General features: G+C 36.4%; 1 protein-coding gene across 1 annotated transcript in view; it reads right to left on the bottom strand.

The window, feature by feature from the left end:
- tmtopsb (teleost multiple tissue opsin b) overlaps positions 1-25,893 on the bottom strand; it is a 41,034-nt gene that overhangs the window by 7,474 nt on the left and 7,667 nt on the right. Inside the window, exons 2-3 of the mRNA XM_082183645.1 lie at positions 24,189-24,517; positions 4,760-4,993 (exon numbers count right to left, since the gene is read on the bottom strand). Of these exons, the coding sequence (XP_082039771.1) occupies positions 4,760-4,993; positions 24,189-24,517 (563 nt within the window). The remainder of the gene's footprint in view (positions 1-4,759; positions 4,994-24,188; positions 24,518-25,893) is intronic.

The following is a 25,893-nucleotide window of genomic DNA, read 5'->3' as shown; positions in this document are numbered from 1 at the left end:
AGCTAAAAGCTTTCAGAAAGTTAGCCTAAATATCTGATAAATAAACTAGCAAGTGATGGAGGACATGTAGAACTTTGTGAATGCCCATAAATTTATTTATTTGCCTTCACATTTTTCAGATATCAGCAGAGCTTGCAATAACACATTTACCTGTACTTTATGTTCCCCATGATCTGATAATCTGATAATTACAAGCGTGAGAAGAAAAAAAAATGTCTTTGCAATTTTCCTAAAAGTCTTAAGCAGTTCTTTCTCACCTCTGGCAGATAATGAGCAATAATTTCTGTGTATACTCATGCTGGATAAGTGCATGTTCTTTTGGCCGGGGTAGCCGGGTACAATCCGGATCAAAGAGGAGTGCTGGGTAGCAGACTTTTGAGCAGATGATGGTCTGGAAAAGAGATGATTGGCTCTCTGTGGGGTGCTGAGAAGCTTGGGAGAGAAGGACAGAACTTTCTCGCCAATTATGCTACACCTGATCACAGGTGGTCCGGAATAACTAATCCCAGTGCTTGGATGAACTGCCTGTCTCTCTGGAAAGCTCTTACTTCGGAAGTGGGCAGTTTTGTTTGTCTCATTGTCTCTTACATAGTGTGCAGTAATAGGTCTATTTGCAGTCACTTTTACAGAAAAAAAAAAAAAAAAAAAAATTGTCTTGTTTTGCTGTAAAACCATCAAATTATCATAAAAATATACTCTTACCAGAGAAGAAAAAAGTTGTAAGGCATTTATTTATTTATTTGCCAATTGGGTTTCTTATTTTAAGCATAAACCTCACAAATGTTTGTTATATTTATAAAAACAATGAAATATAAGTAAGTAAATAAATAAGTAATTACGCAAGCAAGCAAGCAAGTAAATAAATCTAGTTCAGTCATGAAACTCTAGAGGGCGCAGGCTGATAGGCCCTTTTACATGCAATCTGCATGCAATCACATCATTACTGCATGGCACAAGCTGATTGGCCTCTGCTGATCCTGCAGCCAATGAGATTGCTTGCTTAACAGTTAAATGGTCAGGTAGTTCTGTAAGCTAGTCCTGCAACGAGCTACAGTCAGAGTTCCTCTAAAACCCTCCTCCTCCCCCAGCTCCACCTGCCTAGATCTGCAACGGGATTTTAAAGCCCCAAAAAATGCATCTGTACATCATAATAAATAATATATATGGCTCCAGGGGGTTAATAAAGGCCTTCTGAAGTGAAGCGATGGGTTTTTGTAAGAAAAATGTCCATATTTAAAACTGTATTAGCTATACGATACTCCGAGTTGCCACAAGAGTAACCCCTGATGCGATGTATGATGTAGGATGTCGGAGTATCGTATAGCTAATAAAGTTTAAATATGGATATTTTTCTTACAAAAACCCAACCCAACCCAACAGAAAAGTCAACTTGCAGTGCATACAGTCATCTGTCGGAAGCTAGTTATTATAGCTAATAAAGTTTTAAATATGGATTTTTTTCTTACACAAACGCATCGCTTCGGAAGGCCTTTATTAACCCCCTGGAGACGTATGGATTACTTTTATGATGGATGGGTGAATTTTCTCACTCCCATTCAATCCCATTACAAAGTGTGGAAGAGCCAGGATATTTTTTAATATATCTCAGATTCTGTTAGTCTGAAAGAGGATAGTCAAATACTCCTAAGATAGCTTGAGGGTGAGTAAATCATGGGATCATTTTCATTTTTGGGTGAACTATCCCTTTAAGAAAGTTTTCAATGGAAGCCAAGACGAAAATATTGAGAAAATTACTTTTTTTTGCAGTGCAATTTACATGTGTGTGTGATTCTTATAGCCAATTAATGAACAAGGGAGTTTCTTCAGCGCACTGATGCTTCCCCTAAGCACACATTGTGCTCTTAATAAGGGAGAAAATGTGAAATGTGACAGAAAATTCTTTGCGTCCCAGGAAAGAGGAAGCAGTAAATGCAATTACCACACAGCTTGACAGCTCCTGAACCAGGGCGGTATAACAGTACAGTTATTTACTCACGGGCTCAGGGACTTTGCAGCTCTCTCACACTCCAAAACTCACTCTTTTTCCGTTCTCTTCCATTTTCTGCTGTCTTTCAATCTCCGGTGGTCATTTCGACACATGCCGAGTAGATACTTGAATCTGTACAGCACTTTAAGTCTTCAACTCGCCTCAACTCACAGTTTCCATGGTTACGGGCTGGGAGGAATTGAAGACTGAAAATGACATACAGGTGACTGGTGTCTCCTCCGACAGTCAAAACTAGTTTCTCCAGGTCTTCATCTCCGGTCTTATCACAAGCAATTGTTTGGAGCAGAAGCCATACAGAAGAGATAATACAAAATCTTATGTACACAAGTTCAGAAATAACAATAAAATGTGCATCTTGTATCAGTTTGATCATATAAGAAGTGCTTCTTTGAATGAAAACTTTCTTTGAAAACTTTCTATTACTTTCGCTGAACATACTCGGATTCAATCCTTGATCACAAACTAGAGCATTGAAAGATTATATTTACTATAAGGGTTTGTACATTCTTCCAAAGACTAGCATAACTATTTGCCGTTTGATTTTTTGTCCAGCCATAAACTAGAATGAAAATTCAAAAAGCATTGAATGGATTTGAACAGCTTTACAGGAAAATGCACACTGTAAAATATAATCCAAAGATAAAGTAAATAACACTGAAAAAAAAATATGAAAAAAAATTATGAAAACAAATAATGTATCTAAAAGCAGCTTTTCTATATTACAATATATTCAGATACATGGCAGATTAGTTGGATTAATGCATTTTTTTAGCTCAAATACGATGATATAAAAAAAGAAAGAAATTGGTTTTATGATTCAGTGTCATTTTCCCTCTTTCCAGCATTCACTGGAGCTTGAATAATCAATATGGTTGCATTTTTTGGCCTTTTGCCAGTTTAATTCACATCATTGTTGTTGGCTTTATCATGTGTAGTAACTTGAATTGATAAGATTTAAGGCATTTCATGCATGTTCATGAGCGTCCACATGGTTTTTCAATAATTTAAGCCAAGCCCTTTGCTCTCCATAACATGTACATTACTTAAAGAAATGAACAGTACATTGAACAATTAAAAACCATGTAAATAAAGGGAAAAGTCTGTATAGAACTCTTTGCAAGCTGATTCACCCAATTATGCCATCATTTACTCACCCTCATGCCATTCCAAACCTGTATGATTGACTTTCTTCTGTGCAACTCAAAAGAAGATATTTTAAAGAATGTTGGTAATCAAACAGACTTCCATTTTATGGACAAAAACAAAGGCATTTCTCCAATTTTTTTTTTTTTTTTTTTTTTTTTTTTTTGCCATAGAATAAATAAAGCCATACAGGTTTGTAATGACATAAAGATGAGTAAATGACCGATTTTTCATTTTTGGGTGAACTATCCTTTTAATAAATCTCAATATACAATTTCAGTTTGTGGAAACATGACCTTTTAAGTTCATTTAGTACATTTTCATAAAATAAGTAGATCATTTCAATTAATAAAAAACTGAAAACTTTTGCCTTCAGTTTTTTGCCCTCAAATACAGCCAATTCAGTGCAGAGGAGAGGAAAAAGATGAGCAGAAAGAGAGATTAGAAGTTATTAGCAGAATACAATTCAAAACCAGTAAAAAAAAAAAATCCTTGTTCAGTTTTGTCCCCAATGAAAAACTGAACCTTAGAACCTGATATTGATATTAATATTACAGCTTAATGACATTTTCAAATGGTACAGTTTAAATCGGTCTTTGTATGACAGCCTTGTAATTTTTCCATTACCATAAAAGGTTATAATTTAATCTATAATGACTTGTCTAGAGGAACTAAGTGGACTTTTATTTTTATGGAGCTAGTTTAACTTAAGAAACCCAGACATTCATACAATTTTGCCTTCAAATTATTTTTATTTTTTTAAAATAAGTTCTCGGGCAAAACACAGTTCCTATATTTCACATTCAAAGGCAGTTTGGACTTGGACAAAGAAGGAATTTAACTAAGTTTGTGTGATCTGTGCTGTTAAATTCATACTAAAATGAGGTGTTGATCATGTTCTTTTGGGAATGACACCAAAACTGAAAACCCTCAACTCAAGTGATCCTGCTGCCAGTGTGTTATTATAAAGAAAAACTGTTAAAGACTAAATATAGCAAAGAATAGCATGTGCTTATTACAATACACAGTAGCATCAAAAGCATATGAGTTAAGTCATTCTTTGCATTAATTACAATTGATTGGCTTACAAAATAGCAACTAAATGAATGATGCAAACAAATGGTGTTAAAACTTTTCTCAAAACTGTTATTACTGTAAGGCTCTTCACACCAAGGACGATAACTATAACAATAATGATAAATATATAGTTCTAAAAAATTTTCTAAACACAAAAAAATAGCAGAGCTGATGAACGATATTTAAACATTGGCCGCACATAGAATGAACAGGGCATTATCGTTTGTTGATGGACGCTGTAGTTATCATATGGATATCTTCATAGTTATTGTTTTTGGTGTGAAAGGATCTTTATTCATTTTTGCAAGCATTTTAGGTCATTTTTAGCTTAACACTTTTTGTGAAATGTTTAGCATTAAAGTGTTTTCTTTCTTTGCAATGACATTCATCCATTTTTAAGTGACTCAGCGTTCAAATTCGTATAGTATGTACTGAACATGGATGCAAATAAACTATATTCACATCATAGCCGTCCAATGAAGATCTAGCAAAAATAGCAGATTACTGATTAGTAGCTTTTCGGTTACCCACCTGTTTGTTCATGAAGATGTAGATGATGGGGTTTATGACGGTGCTGGTCTTGGCTAACAGAGAAGGAACAATGCTGGCCGCTGGTGTGATCAGGCCGGGCCGCCCGAACGTGGCTAGCAGGGCCATAATCCCGTAGGGCAGCCAACACAGCAGGTAACACACCACCATGGTGACCACCATGAAGAGCACACGCTGCTCCCGTTTACGACTCACCACCGTATTGATCCGGCTCACCTTTGCCATTGCAATTAGGGACGAGCAAAAAGAGGAGAAAAGAAGACAAAGAAAAATAAAAGATGTGAGGAAAATTACATTACACTGACAGCGGTGTCATTGCTTCCTAAGCCAAAATGATAAAACTGTATATGCAGACATTTACAGATTAGATGAACGTTTAGCATAAGCTTCAGGACAGCTTGGCAGAAATGGATACAGCCGTGAATCGATCGTTCTGGTCTGTAATAGACCCTTAAACACAACAATGGGCGAACAGAAGGACCATTACACGTTGTAGAATTGCCTACTGAGCATGATGCACCATTTTCAGAGTGTTGTAGCACTTTGTCTGACAGCTGCTAAGTGCTCTTTTGGTGTAGGTGCCCAAGAGCTGAGAGTTGCTACTTTGGTTGAACTTTAGTCCCTGAAGTTTGGTGCAGTCAGTGGCGCTCTGAAGTGTCCACCAGATACATTTACTTATTAAAGGAGAAGTTCACTTTTGAAAAAACTTTTGCTGATAATTTACTCACCCCCATGTCATCCAAGATGTCCATGTCTTTCTTTCTTCAGTCGAAAAGAAATTAAGGTTTTTGATGAAAACATTCCAGGATTTTTCCACATATTATGGATTCCATTGGGACCCAAACGGTTCAAGGTCCAAATGACAGTTTCATTGCCGCTTCAAAGGGCTTTAAACGATACCAGACGATGAATAAGGGTCTTATCTAGCGAAACGATCGGTCATTTCAAAAATAAAATAAAAAGTTGACGTTTTATAAGCACAAATGTTCGCCTTACTCTGTTCTGTGATGCGCGTTCGTGACGTCACGTAATACGCAATTACGTTGAAAAGGTCAAGTTTGATGTGTTTACAAATGTGCGGAAGGAGGACCATATAAACATTTTCAAATGTATTTGTGTCAGTTTATCGTTTAAAATGCCCATTTCGTGTGCGCATCCTGAGTGTTTTAATATTAAAAAGCCAAAAAGAACATTTTCTTCAATTTTTCAAGCGTGACCTTTTCAACGTAATTGCGTATTACGTGACGTCACGAACGCGCATCACAGAACAGAGCAAGCCGAACATTTGTGCTTATAAAACGTCAACTTTTTATTTTATTTTTGAAATGACCGATCGTTTCGCTAGATAAGACCCTTATTCATCGTCTGGTATCGTTTAAAGCCCTTTGAAGCGGCAATGAAACTGTCATTTGGACCTTGAACCGTTTGGGTCCCAATGGAATCCATAATATGTGAAAAAATCCTGGAATGTTTTCATCAAAAACCTTAATTTCTTTTCGACTGAAGAAAGAAAGACATGGACATCTTGGATGACATGGGGGTGAGTAAATTATCAGCAAAAGTTTTTTTAAAAGTGAACTTCTCCTTTAACACTTCTATTCAGCAAGGAAGTATTACATTTATCAAAAGTGAAAATAAAGACATTTATGCTATTTCAGTTCTTTTGAACTTTCTATTCAACAAAGGATCCTGGAAAAAAGTAACCGCAAAAATATTAAGCAGCACAACTGTTTTCATCAGTGATAATATGTAATTTTTCTTCAAATCAGCATATTATTATGATTTCTGAAGGATCATGTGACGGAGTAATAGCTGCTGAAAATTCAGCTTTGCCATCAGAGGAATAAATTCGATTTTAAAATATATTATAATATAAAACAGTTATTTTAGATTGTAGTACTATTTCACAATATTACAGTTTTTACTGTATTTTTGATTAAATAAATGCAGTCTTCTTAAATATAAGAGACTTCTTACAAAAACACTGAAAAAATCTTACCAACCCCAAATTTCTGAACAGCAGTGTAAAGTAATTTATGTGATCAACTTTGGTCATGGGATCTTCAAATAACAAATGCAACTTTGAACTGGTTAACAAGAAACATTGTTCAACCCAAATTTTCTCCTAAATACAAATGTATTGCATATTTAAATCAACATAATTATTTTAAATGAAAGCAAGGTATTTTTTCTATACATGATATACAATATTTACAGTTTGGTTCCACATGTGAAAAGACCTAGCAATGTTGTTTTCTTGATTTAAGGTTAAATTTAACTATGTATTTTTTAGATTTATGCTTTAAACAAGAAAAAAGGGGTACAGAAAAGAAACACGAAACAAGATATGTTCTCTGAAAATAGATATGTTGTCTTAATACCTTACGTAATTGCGTTTTTGATTTAGGATGTTTACAAGAATTTTCTTTTACTGGAAAATGAAGCAAAACTACTCAAAAACTCACATTCTTTCTGCATTCATGTCAAATCAGTTGTCAAACCCAAATAAGTGACTATACAAGTAAGATGAATAAAGCTGGCTAGAAAAAGAGAGAAAGCATGTACTGGGAAGTAGCCTTGATATAACATTTAAAGAATTCACCTCTACTTTAAGCCACATTTCCTCCTACATAACTTAATGATCAGAGTCATACAACACTTTGAATTATATGCTATACTTTAAATTACAACATGAACACATTTCTTCCTGATTGGCCTGTACTTCTGAATGTAATGTAATGGCCAGTGCCAACATAATTGGGCTTTGACTAAGAGCTAATTAAGAGCAATGGAGTGGAACGAGTGCAGCCTTTTCTTCACAGGCGGTCCTCGCTAGGCACCCTCGAATCCACCGTCCACCTTGAGCAGAAGCCGCAACTTGACAAATTATTACTTAGCAGAATGTCAGATCAATGTCAAGTTGCTAATAGGCTCCACATGGAGTTGTGCCACAGGTTTTTTTTTTTTTTTTTTTGTGGTTACATTAAAAAGTCCTATATGCACAGAAGGGCACCACACAGGGGTTCAGACTGTGAATAACACAGCGAGGTGTGAAGGCCAACGGGGGTGTGAAGTTATGGTGCAGAACATCACCGGAGGACACAGCCAGCGGCACATCTGCGGCCGCTCTACCAATTAAGATCTAGAGAAGACGTGATGGCTGTTTGAGATGCAGTGCTGAGATGGGTGGACAAAAAAAAAGGGCAGTTCGTACCCCCGCTTGTCATCCACGACTTCAACCCAATTGAAGTTTGATTGGCAGGTGGAAATTTCATGCTCATATTAAAGGGATAGTTCACCCAAAAATGAAATTAGCCCATGATTTACTCACCCTCAAGGCATCCTGGGTGTATATGACATTCTTCTTTCAGACGAATACAAACAGAGTTATATTAAAAAAATGTCCTGGCTCTTCCAAGCTTTATAAATGGCTGGTTTCTGTTTTGAAGTCCATAAAAGTGCATCCATCCATAATCAAAGTGCTCCACACGGCTCTGGGGGGTTAATAAAGGCCATTCACTGCCATTATAACGCTTGGAAGAGCCAGGACATTTTTTTTTATTAGGGGAGAGCCGGGACGATTGAAACGCGGGACGGATGAAACACTGAGATTTCCACTCATGTCATGTGCGTCAAATTTCGTTAGCACGTACAGCATGCAATGCCTACCATACCCGCGAAAATATTTCTTCTTTACGTTATGCCGTTTTGGAGTTAAAGACGCAAAAACATTTTTGAGTGCGGTAAGTGAATTATTTCGTGCGGTACTTTTTTTGGACTGACAAGTTGTATTTATTGTTTCATATGCCATTGTAATGATAATACGGCAGGTGTATTAGTACTGCAACACACCCTTAAGTGTGCATTATTAGAGTTTTTTAGTTTAAGGGCAAAAGAGGTTTAAATGACAGGAGGCACTGTCATCCTGCCCGTTAAACCTGGTCATAGCCTATACTGTTCATAGATTCATATACTGTTCCTAGACTTGTGTTTCTTTTAATGCAAATTCATTTTCAATTACACAACACATGTTATCTCTTTAATAATCATCAATTGTCCAATCTTCAATAAATTTCATTTATCGTCTTCTGGTTGACCTCGTTTTCTTCATAATAACGGCTATTCAACTAGCAAACACTCAATATGACTCAAGGAAGAAATGTAAGAAAATTAATTGTAAACGGATTTGTCTGTCTTCGTCAAAATAGCCCATTAGAAAGATTGCAAAATGCGCATAGGCATACGCTCAGGCGGGACGATTGAAACAAAGCACAACTACCGTATAAAGTCAAATTTTACTTAAATCATTCTATATTTGTACCGAATAACACATGATACTAAGAGAACACATATGTGAGTTGTTGATCACAAAAAAAATTAAAATCTATCTGTAACCTTATCTTAGAAAACGACGTTAATCTGAAAAGTGTTTCAACTGTCCCGGCTCTCCCCTACTCCGGTTGTATTCTTCTGAAAGAAGAATGTCATATATACCTAGGATGACTTGAGGGTGAGTAAATCATCGGGTAATTTTCATTTTTGGGTGAACTATCCCTTTAAACACAGGATGCCAAGCAAAGCAGGCTAAAGACGGACAACTTCAGATGTGAATCACAATAGGAGAACAGTGAGTTTGTTGTGTGTCTGTGAAGGTGTGTGTCTGTAATCCTCAGATGAATTCCAGTAATTACAGCACAACTCCTGATGAAACATAATTGCTGGGGAATAGCAACTATAAGCAGTTATTTAAAAGTGCCGAAATGCTAAATGGATTAAACAAATAAACTGTGAAATAGGGAAAATTAGTCTAACTAGGACAGAAAATGTGCTTTGGGAACATTACAATAATCACACAGAGTGTGAAAGCAAAGGCTCAATCAATGCTCAATTAGCATAAATATATTTTTTTTTTTAGCTCTCGATAACAAAAATTTGAGATTGAATAGATTAAAAACTAAAAAACACAAAAATCGGATGACATTCAGAGCTGTCAATCTTCTAAAATGTGCCTGGAGAGACAAACTGCTACCGTCCACAAAGTTGCATCATTAGAGCGGGCGAGTGCATGTAAATCCAGGCGTGTGTTACACACCTAACCTCGATGTTGTGGTGGTGTTGTGGTAATGAGGCTCTCCCCTCGGGGTGCGTGTGAGCCCTGCAGTCAGAAGGTGGCAAACCCAGCAGGATGGAGAGCTGTGAAGGAGATGCTAATGCATGTGGCATATCCTGCGTCTGTCAGAGTGTGTTTGGTCAGGGAAGATCCCTCGGGTATGTGGGTAGGTGGACGTCAAACGTTATGTTGCTAAGAAGATTCTGAAAGCTGTGATCACAGCTGAGATCGGCAAAATAAACTTTGTTTCCGGAGATCTCACTCTGTTCTTCTCTGATACTGATAAACCAACAGTCTCTCTTAGAAAAAGAAATGTCTGTCAGCAGTCTGTGGAACATGGGTAAATCTTTCAGTTCTCCAGTGAAGCTGATATTTTGCTGATCTGGGGAGGGGGTTCAATTTTAAAGGCTTAAGCAAGATGGTGATACTTCTTAAAAGGTTTTTAGTTTTTTTTTCTGTTACGGACTCACTGCTCCGAGGCTTTATGAGTGATCCAAGTGCAGCATTTATTTAGGATGACCCATAAAAGTAGTCAAAATCAGGCAAATGGTCAAATACACACAGCAACCCAAACTAGGCAGAATCCAAGGAAACAAGCAGAGAACACGAAATACCAGAACAGGGAAAAATAATACAGGTACTCAGAAATGCAGTGGTAACACTAACAAGACTAGACAATGAAAGCAAAGGAGAACACAGCTTAAACGTACAGTATGGAATTTTTCGCCACTAGGGGTCGCTAACCTATTTACAATAACAAAGGCGTAGTTTGATGACGCAACATTTGCTAAGAATTATGGATCTTGTCGTCAACGTCAAGCCGACCGATCTAATCTATGGATCTAATAATGTTTATGGATGACTGAATACATCGATGCTTTTATCATGACTGTGATATGAAGCAGTTCGGGATTGCTAAGAGACAGCTAACTGTTATCAGCTCCACACGCGACGCGAGTCCCGCATAAGGAATATGGACATTTCATTCTACCGAACTACACGCGAGTGCAGAATTACTACTCACAGTCACAGGTCAGTTTATTAGACAAATTAAACTTGTGAGGTAACGCAGCGTTGTTTCACTTGGTCTAACATTACACTATCACACTAAACTGCATGTGAATGTGTTGGAATGTATGTTATTCTGTGTTAGTTTGTCTGTATGAGACTAGCAGTAAGCTAGATCAACATTAGAATAACATACAGATCATATTCTAACATTTCATCATGTTGAGCTATATAACATTGATTAGTTGTATGTAAATGTGCTCACCTGTTTAATAAAGTACATGTAGAAGCGGTCGAAGTCTCGGACATGGAGCTCTCGTTTATATTCTGTCTATGGGAGCTCTCGGCATCTCGAAAACACCGCGCTGATATTGATTCTCGTTTTAGTTCTCCTTTTTTATCCAAAGTCTGCTTGCCATGGTCCATAATGTTTGAACGAAACAACAACAGCGTGCAAATAGACATTGCAAACTACCGTCAGTCGCTTTGGTTACTATCAGAGGGCTCTGGTTCATAGCTCTGGTTGCTATGGCAGTACGAGCGGAAACCAGGCACAACGCGGATATGACGCCATTGACGGCGACAAAACGGAAATAAAGAAACGGGATGTTTCTCGAATTAAATTACAAATTTCTCCTGGTTTGAAAGTTGTTGGAAACAGTCGGGATAATGTAAGTACACAACAAAAAAAAATATATAACATAGATATAGTGATTTTTGCTATTTTTAAAGCAAAAAAGTTACATATTGTGCCTTTAAAAAGGCAAATACAAACAAACTAATGAACTACAGGTTGGAGAAATCAAATCCTAATGAGTCGGGGCAATGGATTATGGGGCATGGAGTTCATGATGAGATACAGGAGACAGAAGGAGTGCCCTCTGGTGGAGATCATGGACACTCCAGCTGGTGGAGATCATGGACACTCCAGCTGGTGAATGTGACAATTCCAGCCTTTACCAAACGTAGAGCGTTTATTTCACATGTAAGCATTTTTTACATTATAACTGAAATATACCCAATTGAATCAGAATCAAATCGCAATCTAATTGAGCGCTTCTGAATCAAAATCAAATCGAATCAAGAATCTGTATCTGTAAATCTGTATACCCAGCCCCACAGTACAAATGATCACGAATCCTGTTCACACACACAAAATATTAATTTCACTTGCTACCAGTCTTAGAAACAACAGTTGATAAGTCTGAATGCTTCCATGAAGTTCATAAAAACAGTTACAGAGGACAGTTTCTTATCATTAAACCATTTCTCTGAGCATGTTATTGTAGGGAAATTTCAGCAACTGAAACTTTCAGTAACATATGAATTATGAAAACAGACACATCTGTTTGATGACTCAACTGTACGTAATCATTAAATAAAAAGAACAATAATCTGGCGATGGAACAGTTGTAATCAGCGGACCCACACACAATCTGCATCCACAGAAGATTTCCACAGAACTGGAACACCCTTCATTCACCAAGTTCTACACATCCCCCAACACTTTCATGCTCAATGATTAAATATTTGGGCTAATTTAATTGTGTTTTCAGCTTCCAATACTCTCAGCTCCGATTAACACATTTCCCCATGCTTAAATCCCTTCGGCAGATTTCCCCATAAATCAACGCAGAAAATAATCCCCAGATTCCCTCTGTGCCTCTTAACCATTAAAGCCTATAATAGGAAATTTTTATTTGTTAATAAAACTCTGACATTTATGACATCAGCATCACTCCGCTCATATGTTCTTTGCATCCCCGAGCTCTACATTTTACACCATTAAAAAGAATAAAGGATGGATGGGCGGACAAACAAAGGGGCAGACAGACAGACAGACAGACAGACAGACAGACAGACAGATAGATAGATAGATAGAATGATGTGGTCTCAAAGACCCTGTATAAGCACTATAGTTCTAGAGCACTAGAGTAATGAAGGACATTTTTCTAAAAACACAAACAATTCAACACAAAAAAGGAACTAAAAAAGTGAGAAAAAATAAGTAGAGAAAGAGAGTTGATAGTTGAAAGATGGATGGCTGGGGTGACAGAGGGAGCAGTGAGTGAGAAGCACAAAGCAAAGTCAAAAACAGACTTAAAGAAAGTGGCAGCCAGCGAGAGAGAAAAGAAAGGGTGATGGTACTACAGTGTATGAGGAGTAGGAGTAGAGTGACAAGGGAGAAGGACAGATAAAACATTCTAGACCAACCCATTTCAGTAAAATAGGGCCTGACGATCCTCTCCTGATTGATTTGGGGCATAACCTGATCCGTCTTCGCCCGCACTAAACAAATACAGTGGACTAGATCATTAAATCTTCTGTCTGACAGGTGGGCAGACCAGTTGTGAGTACAGCTGCTTAAAAAGCTCCCAGGAGAGTGTGTTGCTCTGTGCCTCTCTTTCTTTATCATTCTTGTTCTCCCTCTATTTTTAAGCAGCCAGTTGCTAGTACAGCATACATAAATCAATGTCTTTTGGTAAACAGAATAGAGTGCAGACGTGAATGTGATGAACTCATTTTGGCGGACTCTGTCCTCATGTAAACTGGTGACGAGGTTGAGTGTGTGTTCAGCAATACAAACGCTCCCCCCACCACAAATCAAATTTTCTGAGTGTAATTATATCCCTCTACTTGTCATAACATTTTGATTAAATTCAGTGTCCACTAATTATAGACCGTTATAAAACCCAATCAAATGGAAATGATAAAATCTGTGCAGGAGTTTCATGGGAGAGAGAAGTCAATAAGAAAAGCATGAATGCATTGTAAATGAATGAGTCGCATTTTATCCTTTTTATTTAAACTGTTCAACTGTTTCAATTGGACAGCTACTTGCGTGTGATCAGTCCTGAGAAATTAATCTTTAATCATCGGGTGGCTACATCCAAAACCACCTGTCATAGTATACGTTTAAGCAGAAAGAACAGCATACTGTATCAACCTTTAAATGTAGTTCTGGAAAAAGTCAAATCATTTTGATATTTTAGTGAATTGGATTGTTCAGAATGCAAGGTTAACTCAACGTCACATATTCCCTGAACTCTCGGTTGATTAGCCTAAACCTTGTTTACTTAAAAAAATTTAAAAAATATATACAAAAAACGGTCTGGAGTAAGTTCCGTCAACCCGGAGTATGAAACTAAGAGTTGGTGACCACACTGGGGCGGAGTCAGAAATCGCATAAGTCTCACGATTCTCTTATTTTGAAAAAGTGGAACCCCCTTAGTATGAATGTGTGTAGTTTGAATGCAATTTGGACGTTGTTGTCATTATCTGACCAACCAGCGTCAGTTACATCGCTTCACTGTCATTGACAAATCCTTTCCCATGGCCTCATTGAATATTAAAGTATCTATCACATGCACACTTCCGAACCTCGTTGAATTATTATTATGTAATAAAGTATTTTAATTGAATCATAATTCATGCTGCATACTCCAATACAGTAGGTGGCGGCGTGCACTTGATAAGTCATGGTTGTAATCCGCCATAAAACTAAAAGAAGAAGAACTTCATCGAAAGAAGGTAATTCAGGTACTTTTAGGACTTGTCACATACTGTTTTATTAGTGGTATTCAAAAGGCGGACCAGACCGTGGGACATACTTGTATATGTTTAAAGAATAAGCAGCGCGTCAAAACAACGGAGGAGATCACACCACAAGCGCTCAGGGTCGTTTACGGTGATGATTTTTCAGGACTACATCCTCTAACATTTTTATCTAGAGCCAAACACGCTTCATTCAATCCCTTTTCGTTCTGTGTGCGTTGCTTCTCTCTCCTGCTAAAGACAATTATGTTCTGTCTAGTCTGCACCTGTTCTCTTTAGGCCCTCATTAGTTTACCCTTCTCCACCTGTGTCTAGTTAGTTTCCTCATTTCCTCCTGTGTATTTATACTCCCTGTTCTGTTCAGTCCCTTTTCGGTTCTCGTTTATGTTGAACGTGGTTGTGTCTGTCCTGCCCGAGTTAGTTTCAATAAAGACTGTTGTTACCCTCATCTTCGTCTTGTGCCTTCAACGACCACAACAGCGTTACGTTTTTTCTTTCTTTCATATAGCATTATTTATCAGCATATTAAGAGCATTTCATAATAAACAATGTTCTAATTTGATCAATTATTTAGAGGTGGCAAGGGAAGACTTTGAAAGTTAACTTTGTTTTGTCCTCATGAGAGTTTTGATTAATTAGAATATGTATTACTTTGTGCAAAATATAAAAATGGTCCATATTTTTCATAAGAGGTAAATGCTGTTTTCTCAGTCCCAAGCCCAAAAATGAACATGCGGTTGGGAGAAATATTTAATTCTAAGGAGAAGTGCACCATCTGGATCCATAATTCTTTTTTATAATGCCGATTAACATTCTTAGTGCATATCGCCACCTATGGGGCAGTTGTGCAATCATTTTTTAAATCTTATCTTTTAATCTTTTATCTTTAATCAGTTTTTTATAACGGTGAACAAGAATTAAATTTGAATTTGTTTGATGAATGATTACACTAAAATAAAACTGTGTTTGCAAAGATAATATGGCTGTATAAGTTTGTTTAGCCATTTTACTTCCACATTTCTAGTAAGGTGAGATGTATCACATAGCCTATGTATTTTTATAGAAATATATTATATAGAAAACGTCCTGTTGCCAAAAAAAAAAAAAAAAAGATCTACAATGTTTAAAATGAGAATATATGCTGAATACCTCTGAAGTAAACTAAACTGCTCCAGAGTTATGCTTAGAGAATAAGTTGCTATGGCTACTTATACCTGTACATACCCTGAAAGTTACCTCAGGTTATCCGCTTTCTCTGAGTAAATTTACCCAGAACACAGCACATCACCTGATTTCTGGATTAGGTTTGCAGAAGCCCCTCCCCTCTAACATACCCATTCCTGAAGGACCCTACATTAGAACTGCTGCAACATTTGCCCAACCACAACAAAAACAAACACTGCTCTAAATAGTACAAGACAGAATATGACAGTGCAGCACATTTCAGAATTGCCTCATAATTTTCTCTTTCAGGACTGCAGAGTAGCATTTCAGCACTGCAGAGTAGCATTTCAGCAGCAGATTTAATAAAGACGTGTGACAACAGAGATATGGTGAATTTTCTGACAACCTGAGGGCTGTCTGTTCTGTCTGAAATGAAATGAAACAGGAGATGAGGAAAGACTGGGAGAGAGATGGCTAGCTAAGAGCAGGGGTGTCCAATCCTGCTCCCGAGGGGGGACATTTGTCCTGCAGAGTTTAGCTTCAACCTTCCTCAACAAACTTGCATGGAAGTTTCCAGTATTCCTGAAGACTTTAGTTGGTTTCTGTGTTTATTTTTGTGTCATATCATTATAGATTTTAATAATCTTTTAATATAGATTTTAATAATCTTTTTTTAATAAGTTTGAAGATTTTATATTTTACATTTTTGTGATTTTGTTATTTTTATTAGTAACACTTTACAATATGGTCCATTTGTTCACATTAGTGAATGCATTAACTAACATTAACAAACAACGAACTACATTTGTTAATTTTTATTAATTTTTGTTAATGTTAGTTTAAAATACAACAGTTCATTGTTAGTTCATATTAGCTCAGGTTCATTAAATAATATTAAAATATACAACTTTTGATTTTAATAATGCATTAGTAAATGTCGAAATTAACATTAACTGAGAGTAATAAATGTTTTTCAGAAGTATTTTTAAGTTAGTTAACTAATGTTAACAAATGGAACCTTATTGTAAAATGTTAGCATTTTTTAAACGTGTAATATTTTTATTTAGTTTTAGTTATTTTAGTACATCAAGTTAAAGTAAATGAAAATTAGAAATATTTCCTTGGCAACTAGCTGAAATAAAATGAGTTTACATGCTAAGAGAAATAAAATATTTCTTTTTAACCTTGTTCAGGTGTGTTTACAGTTTTTTACGATTGCTATGACAGATTTTTCAATACATTTAACAATTTTCCAAAACTCTTAACACAGTTAGCACTACATCTGTCTGTGTAAGCTATACTATTAACACATTTCTTGTTGCTTTAACACAAAATGCATACAATTAACACAAATTTAAAATGCTTGAACTTCTTTTACACACAAGCTCAAACAAGACCAAAACAATGGATTTTTACTGCCAAATTTACCAATGCTTTAACACTGTATGTCAGAACAGATAACACCATGTTCTAAACCTAACCTTACAGGCTAAAGTCAAGGTAAACAGCTGTTTATATTGTGAATTGAAACACAAATATATCCCCTGTATTTTATTCTATTCTTACTGAGAAACAGCTGATTGAATTATGGAAATAGAAGATGACTCTTTTTAAAAAAAAAAATATTTTTTAATTCTTCTGGTGCTTTTTCTGTTCGTATATTTTGTATTTTCACATTATTCCATTGCTAGTGAGAAACAGCTGATTGAAGTTATGCAAATATGGGACAATGTGGCATTCCACCATTCCCGTCACAGCCAGGTTTGACGCCCATCAGAGGATGATGTCCATTTTCCTTGCCCCTTACTTCCCTTTCCTCAACCCCATTGAGGAGTTTTCTCAGCCTGGAGATGAAAGGTTTTTGACCATAGTCCACAGGACCAAATGTCCCTCCTGTATGCAAAAGATGCTGTATACCAAGACATCACAGCTGAACACTGCCAGGATAAGGCATGCCAAAAGATTCTTCCCAAGATGCCTTGCCAGGGAAGATATCAGGTGTGATGTGGATGAGAACGTGGACAAATGCAGAAGACCGGGCAGATTAGAAGATGGCTTTTTCTGTTTGTATATTTTGTATTTTCACATACAGTAATACTGTAAATGGCAGCTATATGCATATTTTTGTTATCTTGCAGAAATGTCCTGTTGCAAATAAAGCTGTTACTGCAGCAATTCTGTCTCTGTCTTCTTTTTTTCATAAACCATACATTCTATAAAGCTACTCTAAGAAGGGTCATTTATTTTGTTGTATTGAATTTCTGCTGCTGCTGCAAAAAAAACAACAACAACAAAATGCATGCATTTACATTACAAACAAAACAAAAATGTAGAGAGACTTAAAAAAAAAAAAAAAAAAACTGCAGTGCAAAACACAATCTATGATCGGTACAATACAGTATACTGTCTGTTGTATAAGGGCAGAACTGACACATATAAAATAATGCAGTTTCTGTAATTTCAGCTGATGATAGTGTTTTTTTTGTCATTGTGTTATGATTGACTAAATGTTCCTGTTGGAAGAGAACATGTGTTAGTGCTTTGAATAATTATTTGATTTTGAAACATGTTTGCAGTGTTTTGTTAGACATAGTGTATTGTGTTAGTGTATTATTGTATTTTGAAAATTAGTTTTGGAGTTTAGTTTACAATGTGTGATTTTGAGCATGAAATTAACCGTTTTGCCAATTGTGTGTTTTAGGTGTGTTGGTGCGTTAAGAGTTTAGGAAACTTGTTAAATGTATTGAAAAAACTGTCATAGCAATTGTAAAAAACTGTAATTAGGAATGGAGCTAAACTCTGCAGGATAGTTCCCTTCCAGTAGCGGGACTGGACACCCCTGGCTAATATCATTGGTCCTTGAAGTTCATTACAGAATAACTTTAGCTTTTACAACATATGGCCACTTAATCTACCAATTCTCCAAAAAGACTTTAACTTCATTGCCGATGTCATTTAAAGGCTCCTAATTAAGAGACACTGCACTGTGAATAGCAGACTAATTAAGATGAGAGTCGACAGGCTCAACTTCAAAACAAATAATACAAAATAGGTGATACTTATATACAGCTCATCATTTACTCACTCTCATGTCATTCCAAATGTGTATGACTTTCTTTATTCTTTGGAACACAAAAGATATTTTGAAAAATCTCAATGTTTTTTGCCCATACATTGACAATCAATGGGGTTCAACAGTGTTCCCCTTTGATGTTCATTCTATGGGCAAGAGCAGTTGAAATGTTGTTCTGCCGAATAAAGAAAGCCAGAGTAAATGACAGAGTTTTCATTTTTAGGTGAATTATCCCTTTAAAGAAATGCAATTTGAGAAGTTAGAAAGAACTGGGAGCAAGCAGTAAACTCTGATGAAAACCATTCAACCCCATGCAGCCTTCAAATCCAAACCTATTGAATTAAATCAAAATGATTCATCTGCAAAATTTCATTCTTGATACATCACTTGAGGTCAACACTTTTCAGCGATGGCAACGTGACCTGCAGCAGATGTGAACTTGGTTTCTCTCTCTCTTTGACTCTCGTTCTGTCTACCCAGCCTGTCTCTGTGCGAATGGACAGTTCTGTCTTGAAGGATGGAGAAAACGAGCGTGGCAAATCCGCTGGGTTTTTCTCCCTACGTTTCCCCAGTATGCTCCTTTTCACCCGCAGTGTGAGTTTACAGAAAGAGACAGGCCGTGTCCGAGCAAATGAGGCTGTTCTTTGGGAAGGCGGTCGGCCCCCTACCGGGTGACATTTTGGATTGGTTAGTCAACGGCTGAGTGGAGCGACAGGAGCTGGGAGGGTTACTCTATGTGCTCTATGCACTGTGAATACGCAACTGTCACATCTTCATTCAAACTTATATAACAATGTGACACTTTCTGGGGGACGGAGGGACAAAGCCTGTAGGTGTACTTACTGTAGGTGACATTCACACTGTCACAGTATCCACCCAAGACTCTTAAAAATAAAGTTACCAAAAAGGGACAGAAATGCCATAGGAAAAACAAAACATTTTAGGTTACCTTTTAGTGAACAGTTCTTAAAAGAACCATTTTTTTCTTAGTTTGAATATTTGAAAAAATCTAAAGAACCTTTTTCAACTATAAAAGAACGTTTTGTAAGGTTCCGTCGGTGTTAAAGGACACCAATAAAGTCGCCATATCAAGTAAGTTGCGATAGCCTTTTCTTCCTTGTTGTGACGTATATCCCAGTGAAACGACTTCCCGAACAAGTAAAAATGTAGGGCGGGACTTGATTTTGTCCATCAGGAATTGATTGGATCTTTGCAATTGTTGTGATCTCATGTGAGTGACAGGCTGTTCCGCCCTCGAATCAGTAAATATGTTAACAGAAATTAGAAGAGATGCCGCTGTAAGGGTTTTTCTGATGAAAGATTACGAGGGCACATGAATAAAAAAAATAATGTGCGGGGGTTAATCATTTATAATAAATGCTGCAACATTCATATAGAAAAATAGGAATATTCCATTTGAATTTGCATGTTAATTGCATGTTGTAATGAAAGCCTGTAAGCCTGTGGTCTTATTGATCGTAAATGGACTTGAATCATTATCCAATTGATTGCTTGTGATGCATGCAATTAAAAAGAGCTTTCAGCTTAATCGAAGAGCCGGTTACTATGTGTAATATAACATCATGAGGCATTTTTTATCACCCCCTTTGAGATTTATCAGAGTGGAGGGTGAATATATTTGACACCTGTCCCCCTAGGACTCCACCGCATCGAACGGTCAGAGTCGCATCTCGAATAAACACACAGGGTGTTAATTGTCCAAAAGACTCTGAGCTTATCAGCATTCCGTCTCTGCGCCTGTGGTTCAATACCATCGGTGTGGAGCTACAATCACTCTTATACAGTGGAGACAACACTCTAGTTATCTGATCTCATGCTACGATTGGCCTGTAATTGCCTTGCATTAAATGACATCTAAATAAATTGAAGGCAGCGGATAAGGAAAAATGCCTTTGATCAAATTCAATGATTTTATCATCTTCAGGACACCATTATGCAAATGATTTTGCGTGAGGTGTCATAATGCACGCTCTCTAAGCATCTACATGAACCATATGAACTGTTATATGCTGTTGGCAATGACGTTCCTAATGGTCTACCCTATTTATAGGTCCGCTGTAAATAACTCTCAATAACTTGAATGGTGGTATAAAGTTAAATGTCACGTAGAGGTGACTCCAAAACTGCAAATCTTGAGCACTTAAGCACTTAACCCTGGGTTGCTGCAAAGGGACTAATGGCGCAATTGGATCCCCAGGGCCATAAACATAGCCGCCAAGTTAAGACCATGTCTTAAGAACTAGTCTGACAAACTAGCAGTTAGTGAACAATGAACAAATGAAAAGTCCTGCTTTTTGTATTCAGATTAGACCAATCTACCTTTTCATGTAACTGATTTAAAATAGCTCTGAACAGTCTTGAAGAAGAAGAAAAAAAAACTTGTAAGACTAGTCTAAGCAGTTTATGCAAGCAGCCCCTGGTTAGTGAAGAAGTGTGCCACAAAATGTTGTATACCGATTTTTTTCTCTCTCAATTAACAAAACTTAGTGTTAAGATGCAGAGCAAAGGCAATATCTGTACATGCATCTATATCGGCAATGACAAAAATATATTAAGATGTGGGAGTGGCCTAAACTACAGTACCAAAAAGGGTCAGTAAGATATTTTGGTAACGCTTTCTAAGGGTCCAATTCTCACTATAAACTAGTTGCTTATTAGCATGCATATATTACTAGGATATTTATTAGTACTTATAAAGCACATATTACTGCCTTATTCTACATCCTTAATCTTACCCAAATCCTAAACTTAACTACCTTACTAACTATTAATAAGCATTAATTAGGAGTTTACTGTTCATTTTATTACAATTTAGAATGACATTTTTTCTATTTTAATATATTTTTCAAATGTAATTTTGTTCCTGTAATGGCAAAGCTGAATTTTCAGCATCTTTAATCCAGTCTTCAGTGTCACATATATCTTCAGAAATCATTCTAATATGCTGATTTGCCGCTCAAGAATCATTTCTTATTATTATCAATGTTGACAACTCTTTAACATTTTTGTAGAAACTGTGACAGATTTTTTTTTTTTAAGATTCTTTGATGAATAAAGTATATGACAGGCAAAATAAAAGGAGACTGCAAGGTTATAAGCCCTTTGAGGTACCCATTCTAAAGGTTTGTTTCCCTCTCTGCCCTTTTGAGATAGTAACTCGTTAATTGGAAATGATTTCCGCTCAGGCTTAAGGAGATACCTCCCTTTGTTCCTGCATCTATCAACACAAGCCCAGGCTCAAAGTTATCTGCTCTCACAAGCATGTATCTGTCAGAGAAGCAAAGTCTTTTCACCTCTGAGGTTAGATCACACCACTGATGTCTAGCGATAAGTCTTGACCTAAATACAATACCGTGATGCAACACATACAGTATAACTGCGGCTTTACATACAGTTCATTGCGGATGACACTGTGCATGAATCTATAAGACATTCAGACCAAAATGAGATTCAGCAGAGTTTTCGCACGGCAAAGGAACCTTTCTGAAAGTGCTTATGTTAATGCAATGACACAGGCTGAGCGATTTGAGTTGCTGTTGAATGAAGTGAAACGAAAAGGTGACGCTTCCAGTTCTCAAAGCATCAATGGCCCATTTTAGACAGGGCTAATTTACATAAACATGAAAGTTTTAATTTCCAAACTCTCTCAGAACATCACAGTATATTAAAAGTGCTGAAACATCCATTTCATACATTGTACTCCATTTAGACGCAGAGATTTTTTCATTCATTGTTGCTTTTGAAAAGTAATTCAGTTGCAAATCAAAGCATTCTGTTGTGTCAGTGCATTTGATGTAAGCAGCTGGTGGCCTCTGTTAGCTCACCCACTCGATGAGGGGCGGGAGGAAGGAAAGGAATTGTGGGAGCTTTGAGAGCACTTGTTTTGGGTTTACTTCTGAAAATTGGGCCACTCTGGGTAATCAAATAAAAACTACTTCTCAATTGAAATGTTATTTTCTTCCCATTTCCATGCAAATTCTGACACGATTTGCTCTGTGCCTGACGTAATATGGTGTTTAATTTGCATTCAAGAAGTTTCACACTAAACACTGAGAATAACTGTCAACAACAGTAAATTGTTGCTGACTGCCAGGGCGTTGATCATCGGACAACACGGAACATTTCCCGTCGAGAATGAATTAATCTTGCTTCCTCTGGTAAATTGGAATTTAAACCACAGGTCGAGAGGCCTGCTGAGTGGTTTTGTCAATTAATGGTGCAAAAAGGTCATTGTGAAAACTCATAACAATTTATGAATATTACGCTAATTGAAGCTGAAGTTCGTCTAGGTAACTGTTTCTCTAGTCTAAGGTTGCATATGTCATTTGCTTCATTTTCTCTGCAAAGTAATGTAAGGAGTTTTTCACACAAGACCATGGAGAACATTTAGTTTTTCCTGCAATTGTATAACACATTTCAGTACAATAATATTACTTCATGATAAAATATTAAAGCAGATGCCTTGATCTACACTTTTGTTGCTTGTAGTTGGGGGAAATTCATGAATTCTGAATTGTTTATTTGCAAATGCTGTTTGAATTAAGCAACTGATTCACTAAAGGAATGATCTAAATCATGTAACAGTGTAAAAACGCTCTCGAAATTAATGCTGAATGCAATTTGTATGGTGTAATTCCCTATCTTGCAGCCCGAATCTGAGTGTTGAGTTCTGTAGGATGCAGCTGACTACCTTGATCTGGCATAATGTATTCCTGTGATGGCAAAGCTGAATTTTTCATCATTACTCCAGTCTTCCATCACATGATCCGTTAGAAATCATAATAATATGCTGATTTGCTGCCCAAGAAACATTTCTTATTATTATCACTGTTGAAAACAGTTGTGCTGCTTAACCTTTATTCATTTGTTAGGATTCTTTGTTAAATGGAAATTTCAAAAGAACAGCATTTATTTGAAATAGAAACCTTTTATAATTTAGTAAAAAAAATTACTATCACATTTGATCAATTTAATGTGTCTTTGCTGAATAAAAGTATTAATTTAAAATCTACTGACCCCAAACTTCTGAACGGTAGTGTACACTTAGGGATATTTTGGGGATATTTAATTTAATTTTATCAATCAATAAATTCCTCTTGAAACAAACTTTGTTGTATTATTTTAATTTAATACTGTGAAGCTGCTTTGATACAATCTGTATTGTGAAAAGCGCTATACAAATAAACTTGACTTGACTTGACTACAGAAACAATTAACAGTACTAACGCTTCTTCGTTTTGTTTTTAAATATTTTGTCTCGTGGCAGTTTCCTCTTTGTCTTTCTCATTTAGCATTCAAATGCGGAGATATAGTGAAAACAATGACGCAACATTACTCAAAGAGTTACGTGTGAGAAAAGCACTTAATTTAATGCCAAGTCTCTATACAAATCACATAATGGTCTGTAACTTTAGGCAGAAAGCTTCTTTGAAACCAATAACTCATCAGCTGTAGTAGACGGTAATAGTTTTGACACCTACCTGTGTGATAGCCTGGAGGAGTCTTCCATAGCTGTAGACAATCACGATAAAAGGGAGAATAAGGCAGAAGAAAAACAGACAGACAATGTAAGACACGTTGTTGGTCGTCCTGGCGGCCCAGTTGACACTGCATGTGGTGCCGGGACCCTCCGGACCGTAGCAGCTCCATCCAAACAGCGGTGGAAGAGTCCAAACCATGGAATATATCCAGGAGAAGGCAATACCCATGGCCACCTTTCTGTAATTGGTGGAGTCGGCCTGCGTCGCCCCCATCATGGTGCAGTAGCGCTCGTAAGAGAGCACCGCCAGCGAGATTAGAGACACGACACCTGTACAAACAGAAGAGAGATACAGACAACACAACGCTCTGTTATGAGTAATAGCTTCGGTCCTGGGTTGCTAACAGATCATTATTGCCTTTGAGGGTTTGTTTACATCAAGTAAAAGTCCAAAATCTGCAGATTTATCGCATGCACTGCAAATATAAGCTCAGTGCTGTTGGCTTACCTTGCTTAACAGGAAAAATGAGAATTTAGATGCACTTTGCATTTACACCATAAAAAAACATTTTTTGAAGTTGTAAATAACACAGATTATTGGATTGTTTTACAAGAAAATACTGTCAGTCTTATTAAATCAAAATTTAATTCAATGTGTTAATTGTGTTTCTTTGTAATCATTTGAGAAATTTGACTAAAATTGTTTCAAAGTGTCAAACTGATAAGATTACAGATACAAACTCAAGGCAGGGAAAACACACATAAACACAACGGAGATCAGACAAAGACTGAAAGAAAGGGTGCACCTTAAATAGCAAACAGAAACAAGATAATTAATCATACACAGCTGGGATAAATGAACTCATAATGATAGTAACCATAGAAACGAAAGAGTGGTGGGAAAAGAACAAAGGAAAACAGGAACCAATCAAAACACAAACTGAAAGTCCAATCATGCAAATTAAACATGACACAAAGTAAATCATAAAAAAAAAAATTCAATGTACCTGTTTTGCATCTGTAGCTTAAAAAAACTATTGTCATTTTAACAGTAAAATACTTAAAAAAAAACAAAAAAAAACAAAACAACAACGTTAAGTTCCCTTACTTTAAGTTTTACGTTTAACTTACGTTAAGTTTTTACAAGTGAAAAACTGTAATAGATCTAATGGGACATTTTTTTTTATAGGAAAATACTGTTAAATGTAGTTTTTGGAAGTAAAAAACAACGGCTCATCTTAAAACAGTATTGAAAAACCTTACACTGCATTCCCAGAATTCTCTGTTACACTTCACATTTGAAATAAATTTCTTCTTAGCTTTTGATCATCAGTTATGTACATAAAGGGTTTTATGCTAAATCTTATGTTGTGAAATTAATGTTTGTTTGTTGCATAACTTGCATCATTTTAGTGATGTGTTTCCATAATGGTGTTTTGTTTTTGTGTACACTGTGTGCCTTTACAGTATTAGTATTTACTTCAGCTTATGGAAAAGTTATTTGCAATGAACTTTGATTCATCATGGGGCTTTTTCTTCACCACCTGTGCTTTTAAGGTGCTTTTCAGTTTTTCTCAAAAGTATAAAGGTTATTTTAGTAATTTGATATATAAACATTATTTCAGGTAATGAAATATACATTTTATTTTACTGTAAATTTAAGTTAAACTTAAAGTGTTGCAACAATTTAATTTTTTTTTTTTTTT

This window comes from Leuciscus leuciscus, assembly GCF_965113295.1.
Source record: "Leuciscus leuciscus genome assembly, chromosome: 11".
Classification (NCBI taxonomy): domain Eukaryota; kingdom Metazoa; phylum Chordata; class Actinopteri; order Cypriniformes; family Leuciscidae; genus Leuciscus; species Leuciscus leuciscus.
Note: the sequence above shows the minus strand (reverse complement) of the source record. Positions and strands in the feature narration are given on the sequence as shown.